Raw genomic sequence first — 23,616 nt, forward strand, 5'->3', positions numbered from 1 at the left:
GCTACAGGTAAGTAACTTCACTTTCTCTGAGGACAAGCAGGCCATATCATCTCACAGCTGGGAATCCCTAGTTACCAGGCTCACCAAAAACAATGCTAGGACAACAGGGTCTTGCAACGGTATGGCCTAACCACCAAGCAACCTGAAAAACAAAACAACCTGGTTGTGAAGGTGCAGCCTGGAACAGAAACGGTCCTAAGAGAGTGAAGCTGGATTCTAGACACCAAACTGATTCTGAAGTACTATCTGACCAAACTGGCTGTCGCGTCGGGTATTCTGCTCGAGGCAATGAGATATGAATGTGTGGATTGAAGACCATGTTGCAACCTTGCAGATCTCTTCAATAGAGGCTGACCTCAGGTGGGCTACCAATGTGGCCATGGCTCTGAAACTGGCTTATGCCCAAGCTCGGCCGACTCTAGAGGGTCATGTCATGGAAAGAGATGTGGTCTGCCAGCCAACTGGACAAAATGCATTTGCTGATGGCTTCCCCCATTCTGTTTGGATAAAAAGAAAAAACTGAGAGGACCATCTATGGGCTTTAGCCGGCTCCAGATAGAAGCTAAGGCTCGCTTGTAGTCCAAGGTGTGGAGTACGCTTTTGCCAGGGTAAGCATGTGGTTTGGGGAAGAATAGTGGAAGAACAATTGATTGGTTAAAATGGACCTCCAACACTACCTTATGAAGGAACGTAAGTATAGTGCACAGGACTACTCTTATGATGAAACTTCATGTTAGATGATCTGTTACCAGGGCCTGAAGCTCACTGACTTTGCAAGCTAAAGTGACCACCACCAAAAAATAAGACCTTCCAAGTCAGGTACTTCAGATGGCACAAATCAAGTGGCTCAAAAGGAGCTTTCATCAGCTGGGTGACGACGATGATGAGGTCCCATGACACAGTAGGAGGTTTGCTAGGGGGTCTTGTCAACAGCAAACCTCACATGAAGCGAACAACTGGAGACTGTCCAAAGATAGGCCTATCTCCCACACAGTGATAAAAAGTACTGACTGCACCAAGGTGAACCCTTACAGAGTTGGTTTTCAAACCAGACTCCGTGAAGTGCAGAAGGTACTCAAACAGTTTTTGTGCAGGATAAGTGGGGGAATCTAGGGCCTTACTCTCACAACAGATGGCAAACCTCCTTCTTTTTAGAGGAGTAACTCCTCTTGGTGGAATTTTTCCTGGAAGCCAGCAAGACCCTGGAGACACCTTCTAGCAGATTCATAAGAACATAATAGCCATACAAGGTCAGACCAATGGTCCATCTAGCCCAGTATCCTGTTTCCAACAGTGGCCAAGCCAGGTCAAAAGTACCTGGCAGAAACCTAAATAGTAGCAACAATCCATGCTACAAATCCCAGGGCAAGCAGTTGCTTCCCCATGTCTGTCTCAATAGCAAACTATGGACTTTTCCTCCAGAAACTTGTCCAAACCTTTTTTAAACCCAGATACGCTAACCACTGTCACCACATCCGCCGACAGAGTTCCAGAGCTTAACTATTCGTTCAGTGAAAAAAATATTTCCTCCTATTTGTTTTAAAAGTATTTACATATAACTTCCTTGAGTGTCCCCTAGTCTTTGTACTTTGGGAACAAGAAAAAAAATTGATTTACTTCTACTGTTTCTATACCACTCAGGATTTTGTAGACCTCAATCATACTTCCCCTCCTCCGTCTCTTTTCAAAGCTGAAGAGCCCTAACCTCTTTAGCCTTTCCTCATACAAGAGGAGTTCCATCCCCTTTATCATTTTGATCGCTCTTCTTTGAACCTTTTCTAATTCCACTATAACTGTTTTGAGATATGGCGACCAGAACTGAACACAATACTCAAGATGCAGTCACACCATGGAGCGATACAGAGGCATTACAGTATTTTCGGTCTTATTCATCATCCCTTTCCTAATAATTCCTAGCATCCTGTTTGCTTTTTTGGCCACTGTAAATTGGTGAGGCAAAACTTCCCTTGGTTGAACCCATGCTGACTTTGTCCCATTAAACCATGTTTGTCTATGTGTTATGTAATTTTATTCTTTATAATAGTTTCCATTATTTTGCCCAGCAGTGATGTCAGGCTTACCAGTCTGTAATTTCCTGGATCACCAGGAACCCTTTTTAAAAATCAACGTCACATTGGCCACCGTCCAATCTTCAGGTACTACAGATGATTTTAATGACAGGTTAAATATTACTAACAGCAGATCAGCAATTTCATGCTTGAGCTCTGAGTACCCTTGGATGTATGCCATCCGGTCCAGGTGATTTACTACTCTTTAACTTGTCAATTTGGCTCAGTACATCTTCCAGGTTCACCGAGATTTCTTTCAGTTCCTCCACATCATCACCCTGATCTCTTACATCTTCTTGCATAAAGACCAAAGCAAAGAATTCATTCAGTTTCTCCGCTATGGTCTTGTCCTCCCTGAGTGCCCCTTTTGCTCCTTCATGATCCAACGATCCCACGGATTCCCTCGCAGGCTTTCTGCTTTTGATGTACCTGAAAAGCTTGTTACTGTGAGTTTTAGCCTCTGTGGCAAGTTTCTCTTCAAGAAAGCAAATTCTAGGCTCTCAACATCCAAGCCATGAGAACCAGGGACTGAAGGTTGGTATGTATAAGAGATTCCTTGTTCTAAGTGATGAGAGTCAGAAAATACTCCAAATCTCCACGGTTCTTTGAAGGATATCTCCAGAAGAAGAGGGAATCACACCTGCATCGGCCAGAATGGGGCAATAAGAATCATGGTGTACTGGTCTGGCTTGAGTTTCAGGACAGTCTTTCCTATCAGAGAAATGGGAGGATACGCATACAGAAGATCCGTTCCCCAGTGGAGGAGAAAGGCATCTGCCAGTAGCCTGCCATGTGGTCTAATTCTGCAGCAGTACTGAGAGAGCTTGTTGTTGAGATAAGTGGCAAAAAGATCCACTGAGGGGGTGCTCCACTCTCAGATCTTGCAGGTAACACCCATGTTGAGAGATCACTTGTGTGGTTGCATGACCCTGCTAAGCCTGTCTGTCAGACTGTTCTATTTCACCAATAGATATGGCTCAGAGCACCATGCCATAACTAGTGGCCCAAGTCCACATTCTGATCGCTTCCTGACACAAGAGATAGGATTGTGTACCTCCCTGTTTGTTCACACAATACATGGCAACCTGGTTGTCTGTTTGAATGAGGGTAATTTGGTTCATCAGCCGATCTCTGAAAGCCTTTAGAACATTCCAAATAGCTCGAAGCTCCAGGACGTTGATGTGTGGTGAGGCTTCCTGGACAGACCTACACAAGCCCCCCCCCCACCCAGGTTGGATGCATCCGTGGTTACAACCTTCTGAAGCAGAAGAATTTGGAATGGTAGTCTCACGGTCAAATTGGAGCAAATGGTCCACCAGAGAAGTGACAGACAAATTGGGAGTAATGTGGATAACATCTGCCAGGTTCCCTCTGGCCCCAAATCAATGGGAAGCTGGGGTCCACTGAACTTCCCTCAAATGGAGGCATGTCATGGGTGTCAAATGAATTGTTGAGGCCATGTGGCTTAACAGCCTCAAATCTGCTGAGCCGTGACCTGCTGTGGACCTGAGTGGTGATAGCAATTAGAGCATCCGCCCGTTCTTGCAGGAGGTAGGCCCAAGCTTGTACCGTGTCTAGCAGGGCTCCAATGAATTCCAACTACTGTACAGGTTGTAGGTGGAAGTTTGGTAGATGTCCACGAACCACAGTAGCTCCAGCACACGAATAGTCTGCTGCATGGACTCGACATTACCCTCCTGCGATGTGCTCTTTACCAGCCAAACATCCATGTAGGGAAACACATTCACTCCCAGTCTGCATAGCGATGCTGCATCTACCACCAGACAGTTGGTGAAGATCTTGACAGCTAACGCAAGGCCAAAGGGCAGAATGTGGTAGTAGATTCAGATGCTGTTTACAGAACAAAGATAGAGGTCCTTCCCATGCTCCAATCCATAAATGGATACAGGCAGATTAATGACAATAAGTGGAGTGGAACGGGTAGACGTGAATCATTTGTTTACGCTTTCCAAAAATACTAGGACTAGGGGGCATGTGATGAAGCTACAAACTAGTAAATTTAATACAAATCAGAGAAAATGTTTCTTCACTCAACATGTAATTAAACTCTGGAATTCGTTGCCAAAGAATGTGGTAAAGGTTTAGCAGGGTTTAAAAAAGGTCTGGACGGCTTCCAAAAGGAAAAGTCCACAGATCATTGTTAAATCGACTTGGGGAAAATCCACTGGTTATTTCTGGAATAAGTAGTATAAAATGAATTGAATTTTTTCGGGATCTTGCCAGGTATTTGTGACCTGGATTGGCCACTGTTGGAAACAGGATGCTGGGCTTGATGGACCCTTTGGTCTGTCCCCGTATGGCAATACTTATGTACCATATGACAATAGAGGTCTGGCCTCCTCTAAGCCTCTCTTACTATTGACACATACACAATTGGAGCTACAGAACACCAACTGTACCCGTTCGCTCACCAGGACTCAGACTGAATTTATCCGGAGTTCACCTCAGGCACACAGGCTGCAGCAAAAATTCAGCCCGCAGCTGCGGCTTGACTGACTCTGCCGAAGCTGGTCCCATTATCTACAATGTGCTTTGAAACTCCTTCTCAGCTGGAACTAAGGAATGCAAAACCAGGGAAATACTGTGGCTCTACTTTTTGACACACTTTGGCCCAGCAAATCTCCAACTACAGCAACTGCGTCAAACTCAACCAGAGATTACCACAGACACAATGGCAGTAGCATCACTCGAGCCTGCTGCTCTGGCCTGAATGGCTCAGAAAAAGTTTTGCCACCGTAGAATACACTCAGGGCTAGATCAGCATATAAGTAGCTGAACAGAAGATATCTCCTTGAGAACAGTCCTATGCAGCTCAGAGGCATAGGTAAATGCCCTCAAGAGATTTTCCTCCCAATACATAGTGGAAATAAAATCTCACCGGGATCACCAGTATGTCAAATTTACCTCTGGGGTATGGGGAGGGGGGAGGATAGACTCCTCTGAGTTATCCCCTCAGTTCTATTTTAAAACTGCTGTTTATAAATAAAATTCTTTTTCCAGAGCTGAAAACTAATTTGAGTTGCCCCCTGCTCGAGTGGGATAAAGCTCTTCAGCTACCCCGTGAGCATCTATAACAAATCAGTTCAGAAGCTGCACAGTCAGCCCATCACCATCTGCCTGAGACAGAGAAATACTGAATACCCAAGGCTGCACAGTGCAGTAAATTTGAAATACTGATATCTAACTCCATAAACCCTGGCTTAGGACTGAGGTTTGTTCCTGTCAAGGTATGTACAAAACTATATTTGGAGAAATTGCCCCCTTTATAGGGTAGAGTCCAGAATTCTAGAACCTGTCTCCACATCTGCTGGCAGACCGGCACAACACATGTTCTGGACTGATCTGATAAGGACACTAAGGAATGGCACACTACTAAATCCAGTAGGGTCTAGCATTTAGCCCCATTTATAAATGCATCTTCTATTGGGCACACAAAGCTGAGAACCCAGACTACCCATCCACAACCTTGAGTGTGTTTAATCTTGTAAGATAAGGTTTTTTCCAATCAGTCAGCCACATACCTAGAGTGGTGAAAGCAACAGGACGAAAATCAGGGAGGGCAGGGTTCAAATCCTACTTCTCCCAACAATGCTCCTTGTGAGCTTTGTACCTGAAGCAATGGAGGATGAAGCAATTTGCCAAGTAGATTGTAAGCCATCCTGGTCAGGGACCTACTAACTGTACTTGAATTTGAACTCTCCTTAATGTTGAATTTGGAAAGATGAATTAAAAATCTACTGGAAATGCTCACCTGGGCTTCATTAAAATCCTCCAGAATGTAACCACCACCGGCCTTAAGCTGGGACTCTGTGTACTGCTTATTATATGGAGTGCTTTCCACAAACTCTATAAAACAAAGAGGAAGGAAAATGAACTGCTAAATTATGCACATGTATACACACATATACAATCACTGGGAAGAAAGAGGCCTGTTTAGCCTTTGGTGGCATTCAGGTTAAACTCCTAGGGAAGGGGAAGTAAATTATATGCCTATTTAACATTCAGCCAATGCACATGATATCCATTACATTACTTTCACTTTTTTCACTTCTGATTGCTTTAAGCAGTTTTCTTTATGGATGGAAGCAGGTACTTATATAGCAAATTAACTATGGTCTGAATCTGGGCATACAGACTTCCTAAGAGTGGCCTACTCATAGCTGCTGTACCATCTGCTGTAGACAAACATTGGTGAGCTGAAGGTAGCACCAACCACCTCTCTGAGCTTTTTTTCCTCATCTGGCGCCATCTGCTGGCAAGGAAAGCATGCTACGTTGTACTCTACATCTACATACAAATCATTTTTGTTATTACTCACAATACTTAAACAGCCTTACCTTCCTCCTCCTCACTGCTTATAGCAGGACCATCATGTGATTTATGCCGATTAGCCAGTTTGTCACTAGCTGTTGCTGTTGTGAGAAGAAATGCATAACCAAGAAAGAGGGTCTTATTCTGTGGCAGAGGTCCATGACCTTCTTCTAGAGTGGTGAGAACTCCGGCATTATCTCCACTTTCACAGGGGCTAACATACTCTTCAGCCTTCACATCACCTACAGAGGCAAAATGACTACATTCAGGGTCTGCTATAGCTGAGCTACAATCTCGCCATTGACAGTTACTGTTAAGTTCTGCCCCCCCCCCCCCCCCCCCCCCGTATCTTACAGCACAAATGTTTTTTGTCACACAAAGGCAGGACTGAATTACACATTCACCATCCTCTCTCAGTTCTTCCATGCATGGTACTCTGTAGCTAGGTAAAGCCCCGCTTTTTCCAGTTTGAAAGAATGCTAAGCCATTAATCCTTAAAGCCAAATCATACAATATTCTGCCATGTGAACATTATCTAGAATTCACCACTTGCATAAGAGAGAAAGTGTCTGAAGAGTTATGCTAGCCCTTGCTCTCAGCAAACCCTCACTACACATGCATATTCTATTACTCCTGCTCTTCTTTTTCATAAATCCCTGAACAGTTTTAATTAGAATGCATAATTAATAATGTACTATGCAAATGGTGCCAATATAAATCTCCAGAACAGAATGCCTAAATCTTTTCTGTTTTGAGAATGTTTTTCCTGCCTCATTTTGCCAGCATGCCATAAACTGGATCCTGCAGTATTCTGCAGGGGGAGATTCTCAGGCAAGCCCTTTATCAACACTGAATGCTGTAGCCAAGAACATGAAATGGTGAAATCTTGTCCACCAAGAAGCTGCTTACTGGATTTTGTTGTTGTGAATTTGCGCCCACGTTTGGAAGGAGATCGCTCATCTTCAGAGCTGATGAGTTTCCTCTTCCCAGACAGCACGTTAGCAGTGCCTCGGGGGCTCTCTGTCACTTTGCGAGTTGGGGTGCTTACGCTGGATGAGCTGGATGTAGTCAGAGTTGTAGCAGGGCTGAGGTTACCACGTCGTTTCCGTTTTCCTTCCACTAGGTTATCTAAAAGCAAAGACAGTAAGAACCAGTCATTTCTCTTACATCGGATGGTGAAATTTATTCATACTTAATTTACTTTCCTTGAATCCTGCTAGGCCAGTCGAGATGAAAGGATTGTGTCCTCCTACCAGCAGATGGAGGTACAGAAACTGAACTCTTTCAGTGACATCACTGGTATAAGGGCTGGTGCAGTTTGAAAACTTTCTGTATACCAATGTCAAAGCAGCACAATGTGACCTCATAACAACAGAACTATTTACAATATAAGGAGCAACGAGAAAGAATGAACAGCGCCCAAAGAAGTTGCCATGCCATAGTCTTACAAGGCAGGCCCAGGAATGGTCTAGCAGGATTCAAGGAAAGGAAATTAACATGCATGAATAAATTTCACCTTCCTTTTCAGCCTGCTAGACTAGTTCAGATGAATGGGATGTTCAAAAGCAATATTTAATGGGACAGGAGAAGAGAATACCCCTTTATAATGGCTCTGCCAAAGGACATATTCAGGCATATTTTCAAAGCACTTAGCCTTCCAAAGTTCCACAGAAACCTATGGAACTTTGGAAGGCTCAGTGCTTTGAAAATGAGCGCAATTGTCCCTGGCTAGAATATCTTATAGCACATCACAAAAAAAAATGAAATGATGGCTTTGCAAATATCTTCTGAAGTGACCACCTGGGCCTTGGCCCAGAAGGTTGCCTGTGCCTGAATGGAACGCACATGGTGCCCCAGTGGAACAACTTTCCAGCAAAAAATGTAGGCTGCCTCAATCCACCACATTATGGAAGACTTGGAAACTGCATCTCAACTGCATGGACCCTGAAACAAGACAAAAAAAGTTTGACTACCAGAAGAAACTTGTCACTGTCAGGTATCATGACAGCACTCTGTGGACATCCAACTTATAAAGCTTACAAGATTTTCAAGACCCCCCTGTCGTAAAAGCTAGAAACACCACCATCTGATGTGAATGGAGAAACTACTTTTGGTAAGAAATGACAACTGTACGCTAGGAGACAGTCATCTGTGAAGCATAAGTATGCGTCCCTGCAGGACAGAGCCTGCAACTCAGAATCCTTCAAACTAACCAAATGGCAACCAAGAGTACCATCTTTAGGGTAAAATCCTTCAGAGAGACTTGCTTAAAAGACTTGAAGGGCAATCCTGCCAGCAGACCAACTAGGACCTTAAGAGAGTTGAAAGCCAGAAATTGATTTGGACTTGAACATTTTGACCATAGATAGGAATCAAGTTTTAGCTGCTTCACGGATTAATACATTGCAAGGTACTAGCTCTTCAACTATAAAGGATAATTGGTTAACACAGATATTTAGATAATTTAAAGAATTTGCCGAGGCCTAGGAATTTAAGATTACTTAATTTTCCATACTGCAGGCTTCTGGAACCCATGATATTCTTGAAGAAATATTACATATTGATGAAGTGGATACTATAAATATTCTCAATTATTTATTTTCCAAGAATGCAGGAAGAGATTCAAGGTAAGGCTAATTTTAAACCTGAATTCCTTGAAACTTCCCAAGATATTTCTTCTACAGCAACTCTGTTTACCTTAGCTTTTGATCAGGAGAAAGTCTAGATACTCAAAGCTTACTTCTTTAAAAAAAAAAAAAATAAACAAACAAGAAAACTTTATCGGACCTCGGCGTATCCAGATTTTTTGCCACTCAGTTGTTGAGGAAATGGTTTGAGTACAAGTTCGTGTTGTGGCTCTTGGTGCAATGCTCTTTTTTTGATTTCCATGTATAGATATATTTAATTATGAGGAAAAAAAAAGTTTGTTTTCTTTGGATCCTTCTCAATTAGAAGATTTGTTTTCAAAGAAAGGGAAAAAGATAAAGGTGGTAACCTGACTTACATTTTGTGGATCTTGGTAATGGATAGTTAATCCTGGTTATTTTTATGTTATTTCTTTTTATTAGTACTTTTGTTTTCCCCCTTAACATGAGCTATTGTCTGTGCTGGGGCTGGTGGTTGGGAGGCGGGACTAGTGCTGGGCAGACTTATACGGTCTGTGCCGGGGCTGGTGGTTGGGCGGCGGGGATAGTGCTGGGCAGACTTATACAGTCTGTGCCAGAGCCGGTGGTGGGTGGCAGGGATAGTGCTGGGCAGACTTATACGGTCTGTGCCAGAGCTGGTGGTTGGGAGGCGGGGATAGGGCTGGCCAGTCTGTGCACTGAAGAGGACAGTAACAAATAAAAAAAGTAGCACATATGAATTTATCTTCTTGGGCAGACTGGATGGACCGTGCAGGTCTTTTTCTGCCATCATCTACTATGTTACTATGTTTGATTGTATATTACATATTGATCAATAAATTGTTTTTTAAATAGAGTTGAGAGCCAATCCCTGCTCCAACCTTCTTTGCAGAAACTCTAGGTTGCAGACCAGATCCGCTCACCGAGGCCTAAATAAGCTAGTCAACCCAGTACAAATGCGATCGGATTCCTTGCCACTACCGCCATAATCTTAGAAAAGGTGTGGGGCACTGCGGCTTGGACAAAGGGAATTGCCTTGAACTGAAAATGCCTGCTGAGAAAACAACGCTGCAGGTGTACATCTTTGATTGCGATATGCCTCCGTCAGAACCAGAGAGGTGAGGAACGCTCAGCTTGACAAAGGCTATCACTTGCCGCAGAGTCTCCATGTGAAAGTGAGGAACCCATAGGGAGGCACGTTGACTCCTTTTAAGTCTATGATGGGGCAGAAGGAGCCACCCTTCTTGGGATCGACAAACTAAACTGTGTAATGACCTTTGTCCCTTTTCCTCACAGGGAACCAGTTCCACCACTCCAAAGTAGAGTAACCACTGTAGGGTGACTTCCATTGACTCTCTTGAGGGGGGGAACTGCAGGGGGACACCATAAAGGCATCTGAGATGGATTCTGCAAACTAAGGAATACCCCTGCTGTTCCGCCTCCACAATCTCCAGTCAGAGCCAGTTGTCTCTTGGTGGGACAAAGCCTGCCATTCACTTGAACCCCGTGAAACATCACTGCCTCCTACTAAGCAAGATGAGGCATTGGGATCCCTTGTCCTCCAATTCATGTGAAAGGACTCCCATTCCTCCTTTCCTGCAATTCTTGAGCTCAAAGGATAGTTGGGAACACTTGCCCACATGGTAATCTCCTCTGAGAGCTACTGGGGCCTAGCTTCTCCAAGGTCTTTCACAAACGTTTCTAAACCCTCTAAAAACAGCAAGCAGCCCCTGAAGGACAGCTTTCTATGTGTGCCACCCAATGATGAATCCAGAGCCACTTTGTGACAAAAAAGTGGGTTTCTAAGCCTAAAAACTGTACTATTTCATGAAGTATTTCTACTAATTGGCCAGCAGATGGCACTTGTTTTCAGTTTTAAAGCTGTTGCAGGAAAATACTTTCTCTCTTCCAGTTTCAGCTTATGGAAAGGTAATCTGCAATATCATTGGGCAGCTACTTTCAAAATTGATGCTATGGGCTCTAATTTGCCCTGAATTTCAAATCTAGCCTGAAGGTACTGGATTTTCCCCAGTTTCAACCTGGGAATGGAGAGAGAAAGATCTCTTTACTGAGACCCTGTAAGCAGTTATCCTATATAATAATTCTCACCTCCAACAGGATGTGCTTGGGACCGTGCCAGCCGGAAGTGGTCTGCTAGGCAGGCACGCACTGACCTCAGTGACAGACAATTTGGCAAAGCAAAATAATCTGAGTGCTGGCCATTAGGACACAGGGTTGATAGGAGAGTTTTAAAAGACTGAAGGAACCGAAAGTGTTAAATGGGGGGGGGGGGGGGGGGGGGGGGGGGAGTTCTGAACCACTGAAAGACATGAACATTTGGGAAAGGAAAACAATCTGAATGCTGGCCATTAGGACACAGGGTAGATAGGAGAGTTTTAAAAGACTGAAGGAAACGAAAGTGTTAAACTGGAGAAGGGGGGGGGGGGGGGGGGAGTTGTGAATGACTGAAAGACATGCAAGTTCTGAATGAATGAAAAATGAAAATTTACGAGAGGAACACAATCTGAATGCCGGGCATTTGTACACAGGGTAGATAGGACACTTTAAAAAAAAAAAATGGACGTGAAAGTATTACATCTTGGGGAGGGGTGAGGAGGAAAGCGGTGGGGTATCCGGATACTGGGCGTTAGGGCCACGGGGGTACATAGACTTTTGAAAGCCTTAAGGAACCCAAAGTGTGGGAAGGAGGAGGAAAAGGAGGGGAGGGAACGGGGTGAGGGGCATTAGGAACAGGGGAGGGGGCCCTGTCACACACTCTCATTCTCACACACACACTGTCACACAGACAGTCTCACTCTGTCACACACCCGCACATTCACTCTGGCTCTCTCTCTCAAACATACACACTCCCAGGAAATCCTTGCTAGCGCCCGTTTCATTCGTTCCAGAAACGGGCCTTTTTTACTAGTATGATATAACCCATCAGCAGCTATTGACCAAACACGCAGCATAGTACAATTTCCTGACCTCCCCAGGTACTACCCAGGTAGTAAACAAATATTTAGATAACTTTATAATTGATCCACATTCAGTTACCTGTTATTGTTTGCTGAGTTCACCTTTTTCTGTTCACTGTTCAAATTCTGTGAAAATAAACCTTATTTAGTTTATTGACTCTGTTTGTCCTGGACTAAGAATCCTGGTTTGTGTTTTTGGGTCTGTGAGTGCTTTCTGGGAACTGTGGGACCCCTGGAGTGTGGCCCAGTGTCCTAGAAATCACCAGGGAATAAACAGGCAGAGTGGGAAACTAGCCCAGGTGCAGGTAGGCCTCAGCAGTGCTGGGGACAGACCCTCCAGGTGGCCGCAGGGTTAACCCCAGATGGGTGCTAGGCATTTCGTGACAGTTACAGGCCACAATTATGGACACCAGCATCCATGAGAAAATGCGAACCAGATCACTGAGTGTGTCGCCAGAAAGGCCACACCAGCGAGTCATCTCCAAGGACTCCAGAAACTGTGGACACCTGAATCCCTGCTACAGAGAAAGCAAACACCTGCTTGAGTAGCTGCTCTACTTTACATCATGTGCATCGTTCAGAGCAAGCTCCCTCCCTACCAGGATTGTGGTCTTCTTAGTCACAAACATGACCAAGGAACCTACCTTAGGAAGGTGGAACAACCTGTTCAGATACTCAGAAGGTAATGAGTAGAGCCTGCCCGAGAGCTTGGTCCCCTTCAGGATTCCTTTTGGTGCCTCCCAGAGGACCTTATGCAATGGAAAGGCCTTGGGCAACTTCCAAAGCTCCTCAAGGATGGGATCCCCATCCAAAGCTCTTCCTTCTAAAACAAAATGTACTACTGGAGAGGAATCCTCCTCCTCCAGGGAGAGGTTCCCCTCAGTCCTCCACTAGGAGAGGTGCATCCTGAAGGGAACCCTTGAGGTTGTCATCCTCTAGCCCCCAAGAGTCCTCCGGAAAGGACACAGGCAGGCACAGGACCCGATCTACATCCGAACCATCGCTCTACTGCCTTGGCCTCTTCAAACTGTGTCAGAGCCCTGAACCTTAGGGACCCTTCATGACTGAAGGGGGATAGCCTTAGCCAGAGAAACTGCCCCCCACCAAAACCTGCCACATGCAGTCAAATGGCCTTCAGCCACTGTAGCCCCCCCCCCCCCCAACATTGAGGCCTCAACCAGAGAGCAGCTGGCACTCTAGCATTAAAATGGCCACTATTCCCACCAATGATGGGAACCTGCAGCCGCTACCAGGGGACTAAGTGTTTTTTTTTTTTGTTACATTTGTACCCCGCGCTTTCCCACTCATGGCAGGCTCAATGCGGCTTACACGGGGCAATGGAGGGTTAAGTGACTTGCCCAGAGTCACAAGGAGCTGCCTGTGCCTGAAGTGGGAATCAAACTCAGTTCCTTAGTTCTCCAGGACCAAAGTCCACCACCCTAACCACTAGGCCACTCATTGCTGCAACACTCTTCCAAATGGTCCCAGTGCTGACCCAGGGCAAGACGCTAGCTGCCCCATCACACAAAGGATTCAGCAGCAGAATTGGCAGTGCTGCTCTGCTGCGAATCCTGCAGGCCCGTCTTCTGCCCTCATGCATGACGACGACCACAGCTAAGTAGGATACCCCACCTCTCAAAAGGTCTGACACCCACTGAGGTGTCTGGGCTGCTGCTTTTTCCCCTATCCAGAAGCTTAGCACTGCTTGCTTTTCCCCCTTAGGTAGCTCTTATTTAAAAATACTATTTCACTAGGAAAATAAAGCCATCTTTTTAAAATTCAGCAGCGCAGGGACAGGACCCTTACCCCACTGCCAGCCGGACACAACTCCATTATCTGAACTGGTCAAGCAGAACGAAGAGGAAAAGACCATTTCACTGCCACATATCCAAGGTGAGAAGGAAAAAAGGTACCCCACATGCAAGAAAAATTCCAGCTGAATGATTGGTATACACTGAAAAAAACTGCAGTGACTCTTTAGGTATGCGGTACCCGGTCAAAATAGTCCCGACAAAATGAGCCTGATAAAAAAGCCCCCACACAAAATAGCCCTGACAAAAAAAAGCTCAAAACAAAAAAGTTCCCGACATAACAGCCACTGTCAAAATGGCCTGCCCACAATATAGCCTCTGACAAAACGGCTCGATCAGGCTGCCCAGAATATGGCCTCTGACAAAGTAATCCAAACAGTACCAGACAGGGGGAGAACTTGCCTTGCGGCACACTGCATTTTTTTTTCCTATTAATCTTACCTTGCCAAACAGGATAAGGTTGGTAAGACTATGAAAATGACAATATTGTTGTTGTTTTTTTTTTTAATTAGCATGTTGATGGAAGAATACTTTCCTTAAACAGCAGAAGAGATCATGAATACCAGTTGGTAGCTATAGAATTTTGTCCATTTATATTTGTTTTATACAATGCAATGCTGGCAGGAGCCTTTATCAGTGAAGATTTCACTTGTAGTTTATCATCTATTTTTGTGGTGTTATTTTTTTCTAGGAGGCTATTTTGTTAAGGGGGCTATTTTGTCAAGGGTTATTTTGTGGGAGGAGCAATTTTGTCAAGGGCTGATTTGTCAAGGGCTATTTTGTTAGGGGCTGATTTGTCAAGGGCTATTTTGTTACAAGGCTAGTTTGTCGGGGCGCCTAGGTATGCATTCCATTTAAAATGCCATTCTTCTGAAAGATAGCTTAAGCCTCCTTTGGTTTAAAACAAACAAACAAAAATGCACACAATTACGTTTCCTATGGCTCCTAAAAGTAGTTGCCTCATTGCACAGGGGATTCTCTCTGCCTTGTATATCAGTCTCCCACAAAAGAACACCCACAGAAGTAGCAGTAAACTTTAAAAACAAAAGGCTCTTAAAGCATACCTTGCTGCTCCCTCTATTACTTTTGAAGGGAACAAGAGACTGGTTGGTGCAAGAACTACTACTCTCAACTTTTAATAGTTAATATGAACCTCATTTACCAAGTTACCCTCTTCCCTACAAACAGAAATGTGAACATGCTTTAGTAAATGAGGCTAAGTGTGTCATCTTTAAAAGATGTAGGAACATGCTCACCAAGGAAACCCTCACCACTACCACTACTTTAGTAGATGCACATCTCTTACCAAGACTGATGTCAGCTGCTTTAGTAAGGGGTGTAACAGGTTCATATGGTCCAAGGCCATACTGTTCTCTGAGTCTGTTTCCTTGTTCCAGAGAAAGGATTACTGCCATTCGCTTGTACCATTTCCTCTGGCCTTCCTTCTCAATACAGTAAAACAGCTCCTCAGATTCCTTCCTGTGTGCCTTCACAACACCTACCAGCAAGGAACAGAAAGTTACCATCTCAGATGCAAACACCACAGCATGCATGGCACCAAACACTGGCTAGACAGTCAGCCCCTGCCAGTTCATTCCACAGAACAAATACTCATCCATCAGGATGTGAGAGAAGCCCCATAGATCCAATGCCATGGCTCCATCCAACTCCTCCTGGGAGAAGCTGGATCTTGCTAGGTGCTACAGATTTTCCAAATGCAAGAAGAGTTGTTAAATGTATGTGAGGAAAATTCAGTGGCGGGCCAACCACAAAGTTAGGCTGATATCATATGCAGCTTTTCTATTTAAGTAGCACTGCCAAAAATCCGTGGATAAAGTTAACTGGATGGAGAAATTAGGTCTTACCTGATAATTTTCTTTCCATTAGTCCTTCACGTTATTTCAGAACCTGTGGGATAGTTGTATCTAGCAAACGAAGAAGTGAGGTAGATTCAAGGAGGATATCAAGAAGCCTTTAATATAAACAGCATAAAAGCGACCAGACACAGCCGTGTTTCAGCACAAAGGCCTGCCTCAGAGGTCAGATTGATCTCTTATGTTATGACAAAAAAGCTTAACAAAATTTACGTCACTGACGTTTACCAGTCGGATGGTGTCTGCAGCTCAGCAATTTGTTTCCTACCGAGGATTGCACAAAAGTTCAACAGCCTGGACTTTGACTTTACTCTTTTGTTAAGCTTTTTCGCCATAACATAAGAGATCAACCTGACCCGAGTCAGGCTTTTGTGCCGAAACACGGCTGGGTCAAGTCGCTTTTATGCTGTTTATATTAAAGATTTCTTGATATCCTCCCTGAACCTGTTTGTTCCTCACGTTTACGTTAGTTTTTTTCCTCCTCTTTTTTTGCCTGGATAGTTTATTTATTTATTGCATTTGTATCCCACATTTTCCCACCTTTTATCAAGTGGAGATAGAGAACTGAAAATTGAGCAGAGACATCTCCTGGCATCCAGTCTAGCTCCTCAATATTTACTTAGACAAGCAGTAAGGAGAAACTCAGAATAAAAAAAAAAAAAACAACAACAACAAACCTTAAACAACTTGCTAACCAAACTCCAACCAGATGAACAAACATATGTGGACCTCTCATCTCTGAACAACTTGTAGAGAACAAGAAATACGCAGGAAGCACCATGGAAGGTGAGAGTCGTTATTTGACCCATTACTTTGAATCAACTAAACATCTCAGAAACTGCGGGTGGACCTCTGGAATAGTGGGAAGGACTACTGGAAAGAAAATAATCAGGTAAGACCTAATTTCTCCTTCCGTTACATAGTGTCCCACTATTGCAGAACCTGTGGGACGTTCAAAAGCAATCTCTATAGTAGGTGGGATCCTGGTACCCTTGCCCGGAGGACCAAAGCCCCATAAATGGCTTCCCAGCGTGCAACAAAGTCTACCCCATAGTGCTCAACAGAAGTATGCAGCGTTGACCACGTTACCACCTTGCAAATATCCACCGAGACAATAAGGTAGTCTCCTGCCCGGATGTCGCTGTACGCCTCATCGAATGAGCCTGCAAGGCCTGAGGATTTTGCTTCCCCACAAGCAAAATAGTCTCCTTTAGCCATTTAGCAATTGGAATGAAGCCAAGCCTCTGTTTATCAAAAAACATGAACAATCTATCCAATTTGTGAAACTCATTTGTGGTTTCCAGATACCTAATGAGGACCCTCAACACATCGAGAAGCTTCAAGGAAGAATACTGAGCCTGTTTGTCCTCTCTAAAAAAGGACGGTAGCTCCACAGATTGGTTGAGATGAAATGCTGATACTAATTTCAGAAGAAAGGAAGGAACCATGTGCATGGAGAACCTGCCTTCGAAAAGCGAAGAAAGGGATCCCAACAAGAGAAAGCCTGAAGCTCCAAAACCATACATGTTCACACAACAGCCACCAAGAACGCTGTCTTTAGTGTAAGATCTTTCAAGTAGGCCTTCTGGAATGACTCAAAATGAGGCCTCTGAAAAGCCCAAAGAACTAAATTAAGGTTCCACTCTGGACACAGCCCACAAGAATCGAATGATATTCAGGTGAGCTGTTAAGAGATGTCTTCTATATTTGGCCCCTGAAACAGGCCAAAGCTGCAACCTGAACTTTTAGAGAACTCAATGCCAATCCTTTCTTAAGGCCTGCCTGAAGAAACTATAGGACGTGTGCAATCTGAGCAGAGAAGGCAGATCAGCAGCCCTCGAACACCTAATGGATGTAAGAGTGTTTCCTAGCTTGAAGCAAGGTAGCAATGACCTTGCTTCGGGCTAGGAAACACTCTTGAATCAGAATAACCTTTTTGTCTCAATCAAGCCCCTTCAATGGCCAAGCCATAAGACCAAAGGGGCACAAATCCTCCAAGAGCACTGGACCTTGCTTCAGTAGGTCATATACCTGTAGAAGATGAACAGGACTCCCATCCAGCAGTCAAATCAGGTCGGCATACCACGGCCTCTGAGGCCAATTCAGGGTTATAAGAATTATTCGACCCCGGTGCACTGCAATCCTTTTCAACACATAGCCTACTATATGCCAAGAAGGGAAAACATACAGTAGATGAGTCTCCGGCCAGGACTGCAGTAGGGCATTGATCCCCATCAAGTCCGGTTCATTCCAATGGGTGAAGAACTTGGGTACTTTGGGAACTATCCAGCCAGGGTTTTCAACTGATAGTGTACTGATGGGGTTCTCTCTGGACTTGATGGCAACAAAACGGAATGCCATTCTACTGGATCCAAAGAGTACCTGCTGGAAAAGTCTGCCTTGTTATTCAAGGGACCCAGTGCCGTGAGCTGCCAACAAGCAGAGGCTTATTTCCACCCACTCATGAAGGAGACTGCCTCCACGGCCATCTGATGGCTCCGAGTCCACCCTGCTTGTTGATACAAGCTTTGATATAAGCCACTGCTATCGCATTATCGGAGAAAACTCAGTCTGAGGACCCTGCCAGAAAGGGAGCAAAGTTAAGGAATTTCGCAGTGCCTTGAGCGCCAAGCGATTTATCAATCACTGAGACTCCTGTTCTGTCCAGGTGTCCTGTGCCAGATGGAACTTGTAATAAGCTCCACAACTCGACTTGCTGGTGTCCATTTTCACCACCTACAATTGTGGTATCAGAAAGGGAGCTCCGACGGTCAAATTCCTGGGCGACAACCACCAATGTATACTCCTGTCTGGCAACCAGTGTCCAAGGAAGATGAAAGTCGTACTTCAGTGGCGCCGCAGACCAGCAGCTGAGGAGAGATTCCTGTAATGGCCACATATGAGCCCTTGTCCATGGCACCATTTCTATTGCCACTGTCACTGACCCCAGAACCTGGACTCAGTCCCAGACCCTGGGTTTGCCTTGACTGAGAAGACAAATCTGTTGAATCAGACTCGACCTCTTGTGCTCCCATAAGGAAGGAGCCTCTCCCGTCCTGAGTTGACAAGAACACCTAAGATCAGAGGTTCTCAATCCAGTCTTCGGTGCACACCTAGCCAGTTGGGATTTTCAGGATATCCATACTGAATTCAATGGGGATATCCTCAAACCCCCAACTGGCTGGGTGTGCCCCAAAGACTGGGTTGAAAACCTCTAGCCTAGATATTTCAGCGTCTGTGATGGAGTTAGTCTGCTCTTCTCCAGATTCATCACCCAACCCGAACAACTGCAGAAGGAGACAACTTTGTCCATCACTGCCATGCTGTTTGAATAGGATGCACAAATGAGCCAGTCTTAGAGATACGGGTGAACTCTAAAGTCCCTGGTGATGAAGGAAGGCTGCCACCACAATAACCTTGGTAAATATTCTTGCACCTGTGGCGAGACCAAAGGGAAAAAGCCCTGAACTGAAAGTGACGGCCCAGCACTGTAAAACGTAGATATCTCTGATGTATATGGGTATATGCAAGTATGCCTCCTTGAAATCGAGGGTGGTGAGAAAATTCTCCCACTTGAACCAAGGCTATGACTGCTTTCAGTGTCTCCATGCAAAAGTGGGACATTCACAGACAGCAGTTTAGACTTTTTGAATACCCAGAACCCACTGGTCTGACATGATTTTGGCCCACTCCTCCCAAAACTCCTAAAGACATCCTCCTACCAGAGGAAGAGAACAGTGGACCAGCCTCACATCACTGTGAAGCTCTTGAGACATTGGGCACTCTACCTGACTGAGAGGAGGACTTGCTGTCCGCATGAAAGGAAGACTGGCATGCCTGATCGCAGGACTTATGACCATACTGCTGACGACCAAGCTGGTACTATCTGCTGTCTCAAAATCAAGATTGAGAGCCCCCTGAAGATGGTCGACCAGAGACCTTTGGCAACTGCTGTGGCTTAGTTTCCTCCCAGTTCTTTTACCAAGCTATCTTCTCCAAACAGTCAATTGCTCCGAAAGGGCCGTTTAACTAGATGAGACTAGTGGAGGAGTGGCCTAGTGGTTACAGCACCGGTCTTGCAATCCTGAGGTGGCCGGTTCAAATCCCACTGCTGCTCCTTGTGATCTTGGGCAAGTCACTTAACCCTCCATTGCCTCAGGTACAAACTTAGATTGTAAGCCCTCCTGGAACAGAGAAATATCCAGAGTACCTGAATGTAACTCAACTTGAGCTACTACTGAAAAAGGTGTGAGCAAAATCTAAATAAATAAATGCTGCATCCGATACCCAATGCCGCAACCAGAGTTGCTAACATGTTGTGGCAGCCAAAGATATGAGGGCAGTAACCTGTAACATGTCAAATAGCATCCCAAGTAAGCCAATCCAGCTTCTAACAGGGCATTATGGTGCCCATATTTTATTACTGATGCCACTTCAGCCATGCTCTTGCCACCAGCAAGCTGCACACTGTCATTTGAAGGCCCAAAGAGGGCACTTCATAGATTTGTTTCAGCAAGCCTTCTAGCTTCTTAACCTGTAGGTCTTTTAGGGCAATGCCCCCTATCACTGGTCGTAATCAGGAGCCCACCCTAGGAAGCTGCAATTTATCTTCCTCCTCTGAAACTAACGGGTAGAGGCGAGCCATGGTTCTTCCCACTCTCAGCCCCACACCCGGCGAGACCTATTCTGCTGTAATAGGGTCCAGATTGTCTGACTGCATTAGCAGGACCTCTAAGCCCCCTCATGATCGACGAAGACTGAACTCCTGATGTTGAAGCAGAAGGCTCCTCAATGGAAAACACTGCCAGTGCCTCAGAAATAAGGAGTATGAGCTCCTCGTTATGAAACAAGCTCAGTACTTTCAGATCACCTCCCTCTTCAGAGGGAGCTCTCTCTCCTCTAATGGCTCCTTCAACGATGAGTCCTCTGAACAGAATGAGGCTAAGTCAGACTCCTCTAATGGCTCCTTCAACGATGAGTCCTCTGAACAGAATGAGGCTAAGTCAGACTCCTCTAATGGCTCCTTCAACGATGAGTCCTCTGAATAGACTGAGGCTAAGTCAGTTAAGCAGAAAGCCTTATCTGCCCACTCCTGGAGGTCTAAACGAGATCTCTTATTTGCTGGAAAGGCAGTGGGGCGAGAAACTGAAACACCTTGCAGCAACTCTGACTATCCTTGCTTCAGTCAACAGCCTGGCATAACAGCAATATAAACTCCAGAGAAAACAAAAATCTGATGCAGCTGAATGCTCTGTTGGGCATTGTGGCTGTAAAATGGCGGCTGTGCTCTGCACATGATCAGACAGAGGCTGCTCCTCATTGCTAGTCGGCCTTGACAATATGGCGCCTATTCCTGTGCTCCCCTGCATCAAACTGCACATCAGCCCTGCCAGCGAGCCTGAAGACCCCAGCATATTCAGATACAGTGCCAAATTGGAAGATGTGCTGCCGCCAACCATTTCCTCTGCGTCACGCGGGATTCCCAGCCTGCACGAACTGAAAAACCCCAATGTCGACCAGCAGGTCCCATACCGGAAACACCACTTAACTGCCTCCGTGGTAGTTGCCATTCATCCCGTCACATGTGCAGCACAAAGTGTCCTAAGCGGTGATTGAGAATCCCTTTTGCTGCAGCAAGTAGAACTTGCAGCTCCAAACAGTTCTGAGTCAAACATTAGACAGACTTACCATTGCTGGCTGCTCCCCTCAAGCTCACAGTCTCCACAAGTCTTACCACAGATGAGAAAGGCTAAGGACGGATATTCTGTCCCATGCTCTCCCGCAAACCTTTTTCCTCTTTTCCATCCACTTGCTGGAGATAGAAAATACTGAGGAGCTGGACTGGATGCCAAGAGAGATGTCTCAGCTCCATTTTCAGTTCTCTATCACCACTTGCTGGTTGATGGACACAACTATCCCACAGGTTCTGGAATAGTGGGAAGCTACGTAGCTGAAAATATATTTGTATGGTATCATTTAAATGGATGGGGTAAATATGCAGCCCGCTGCGGCTTTATGCTCTGATATTCAATGCCAGGCCATATTCAGGCATCTGCATTAAATATTCAGGTACTTGTGAACATATGGCACTTATCCAGTTAAGACTAATATTCAGCCCTTGACCAAATAGGATTGCATTAAAAATAAAATCCTATTTGTCCGGTTACCTTATCTGCTTAAATGCTGAATATTAGCACTTAACTACACAAGTGTCAACTCCAATCAATGATTCCTCCCCTGGATGGCCTACAACAAAACCAGTTTTGGCTCAGGCAGATATATATATCAAATTATTTTCTAATAGTATGAAATATCAGCATGATAATTTATGTAATATACAGTGGGGGAAATAAGTATTTGATCCCTTGCTGATTTTGTAAGTTTGCCCACTGACAAAGACATGAGCAGCCCATAATTGAAGGGTAGGTTATTGGTAACAGTGAGAGATAGCACATCACAAATTAAATCCGGAAAATCACATTGTGGAAAGTATATGAATTTATTTGCATTCTGCAGAGGGAAATAAGTATTTGATCCCCCACCAACCAGTAAGAGATCTGGCCCCTACAGACCAGGTAGATGCTCCAAATCAACTCGTTACCTGCATGACAGACAGCTGTCGGCAATGGTCACCTGTATGAAAGACACCTGTCCACAGACTCAGTGAATCAGTCAGACTCTAACCTCTACAAAATGGCCAAGAGCAAGGAGCTGTCTAAGGATGTCAGGGACAAGATCATACACCTGCACAAGGCTGGAATGGGCTACAAAACCATCAGTAAGACGCTGGGCGAGAAGGAGACAACTGTTGGTGCCATAGTAAGAAAATGGAAGAAGTACAAAATGACTGTCAATCGACAAAGATCTGGGGCTCCACGCAAAATCTCACCTCGTGGGGTATCCTTGATCATGAGGAAGGTTAGAAATCAGCCTACAACTACAAGGGGGGAACTTGTCAATGATCTCAAGGCAGCTGGGACCACTGTCACCACGAAAACCATTGGTAACACATTACGACATAACGGATTGCAATCCTGCAGTGCCCGCAAGGTCCCCCTGCTCCGGAAGGCACATGTGACGGCCCGTCTGAAGTTTGCCAGTGAACACCTGGATGATGCCGAGAGTGATTGGGAGAAGGTGCTGTGGTCAGATGAGACAAAACTTGAGCTCTTTGGCATGAACTCAACTCGCCGTGTTTGGAGGAAGAGAAATGCTGCCTATGACCCAAAGAACACCGTCCCCACTGTCAAGCCTGGAGGTGGAAATGTTATGTTTTGGGGGTGTTTCTCTGCTAAGGGCACAGGACTACTTCACCGCATCAATGGGAGAATGGATGGGGCCATGTACCGTACAATTCTGAGTGACAACCTCCTTCCCTCCGCCAGGGCCTTAAAAATGGGTCGTGGCTGGGTCTTCCAGCACGACAATGACCCAAAACATACAGCCAAGGCAACAAAGGAGTGGCTCAGGAAGAAGCACATTAGGGTCATGGAGTGGCCTAGCCAGTCACCAGACCTTAATCCCATTGAAAACTTATGGAGGGAGCTGAAGCTGCGAGTTGCCAAGCGACAGCCCAGAACTCTTAATGATTTAGAGATGATCTGCAAAGAGGAGTGGACCAAAATTCCTCCTGACATGTGTGCAAACCTCATCATCAACTACAGAAGACGTCTGACCGCTGTGCTTGCCAACAAGGGTTTTGCCACCAAGTATTAGGTCTTGTTTGCCAGAGGGATTAAATACTTATTTCCCTCTGCAGAATGCAAATAAATTCATATACTTTCCACAATGTGATTTTCCAGATTTAATTTGTGATGTGCTATCTCTCACTGTTACCAATAACCTACCCTTCAATTATGGGCTGCTCATGTCTTTGTCAGTGGGCAAACTTACAAAATCAGCAAGGGATCAAATACTTATTTCCCCCA

At 45.1% G+C, this 23,616-nt stretch overlaps 1 protein-coding gene across 1 annotated transcript in view; it reads right to left on the minus strand.

The window, feature by feature from the left end:
* TP53BP1 (tumor protein p53 binding protein 1) overlaps positions 1–23,616 on the minus strand; it is a 154,286-nt gene that overhangs the window by 11,254 nt on the left and 119,416 nt on the right. The window contains 4 exon segments of the mRNA XM_030189634.1: positions 5,842–5,936; positions 6,428–6,643; positions 7,311–7,529; positions 15,121–15,312. Of these exon segments, the coding sequence (XP_030045494.1) occupies positions 5,842–5,936; positions 6,428–6,643; positions 7,311–7,529; positions 15,121–15,312 (722 nt within the window).

The sequence above is a fragment of the Microcaecilia unicolor genome, chromosome 1, assembly GCF_901765095.1.
Source record: "Microcaecilia unicolor chromosome 1, aMicUni1.1, whole genome shotgun sequence".
Classification (NCBI taxonomy): Eukaryota; Metazoa; Chordata; class Amphibia; order Gymnophiona; family Siphonopidae; genus Microcaecilia; species Microcaecilia unicolor.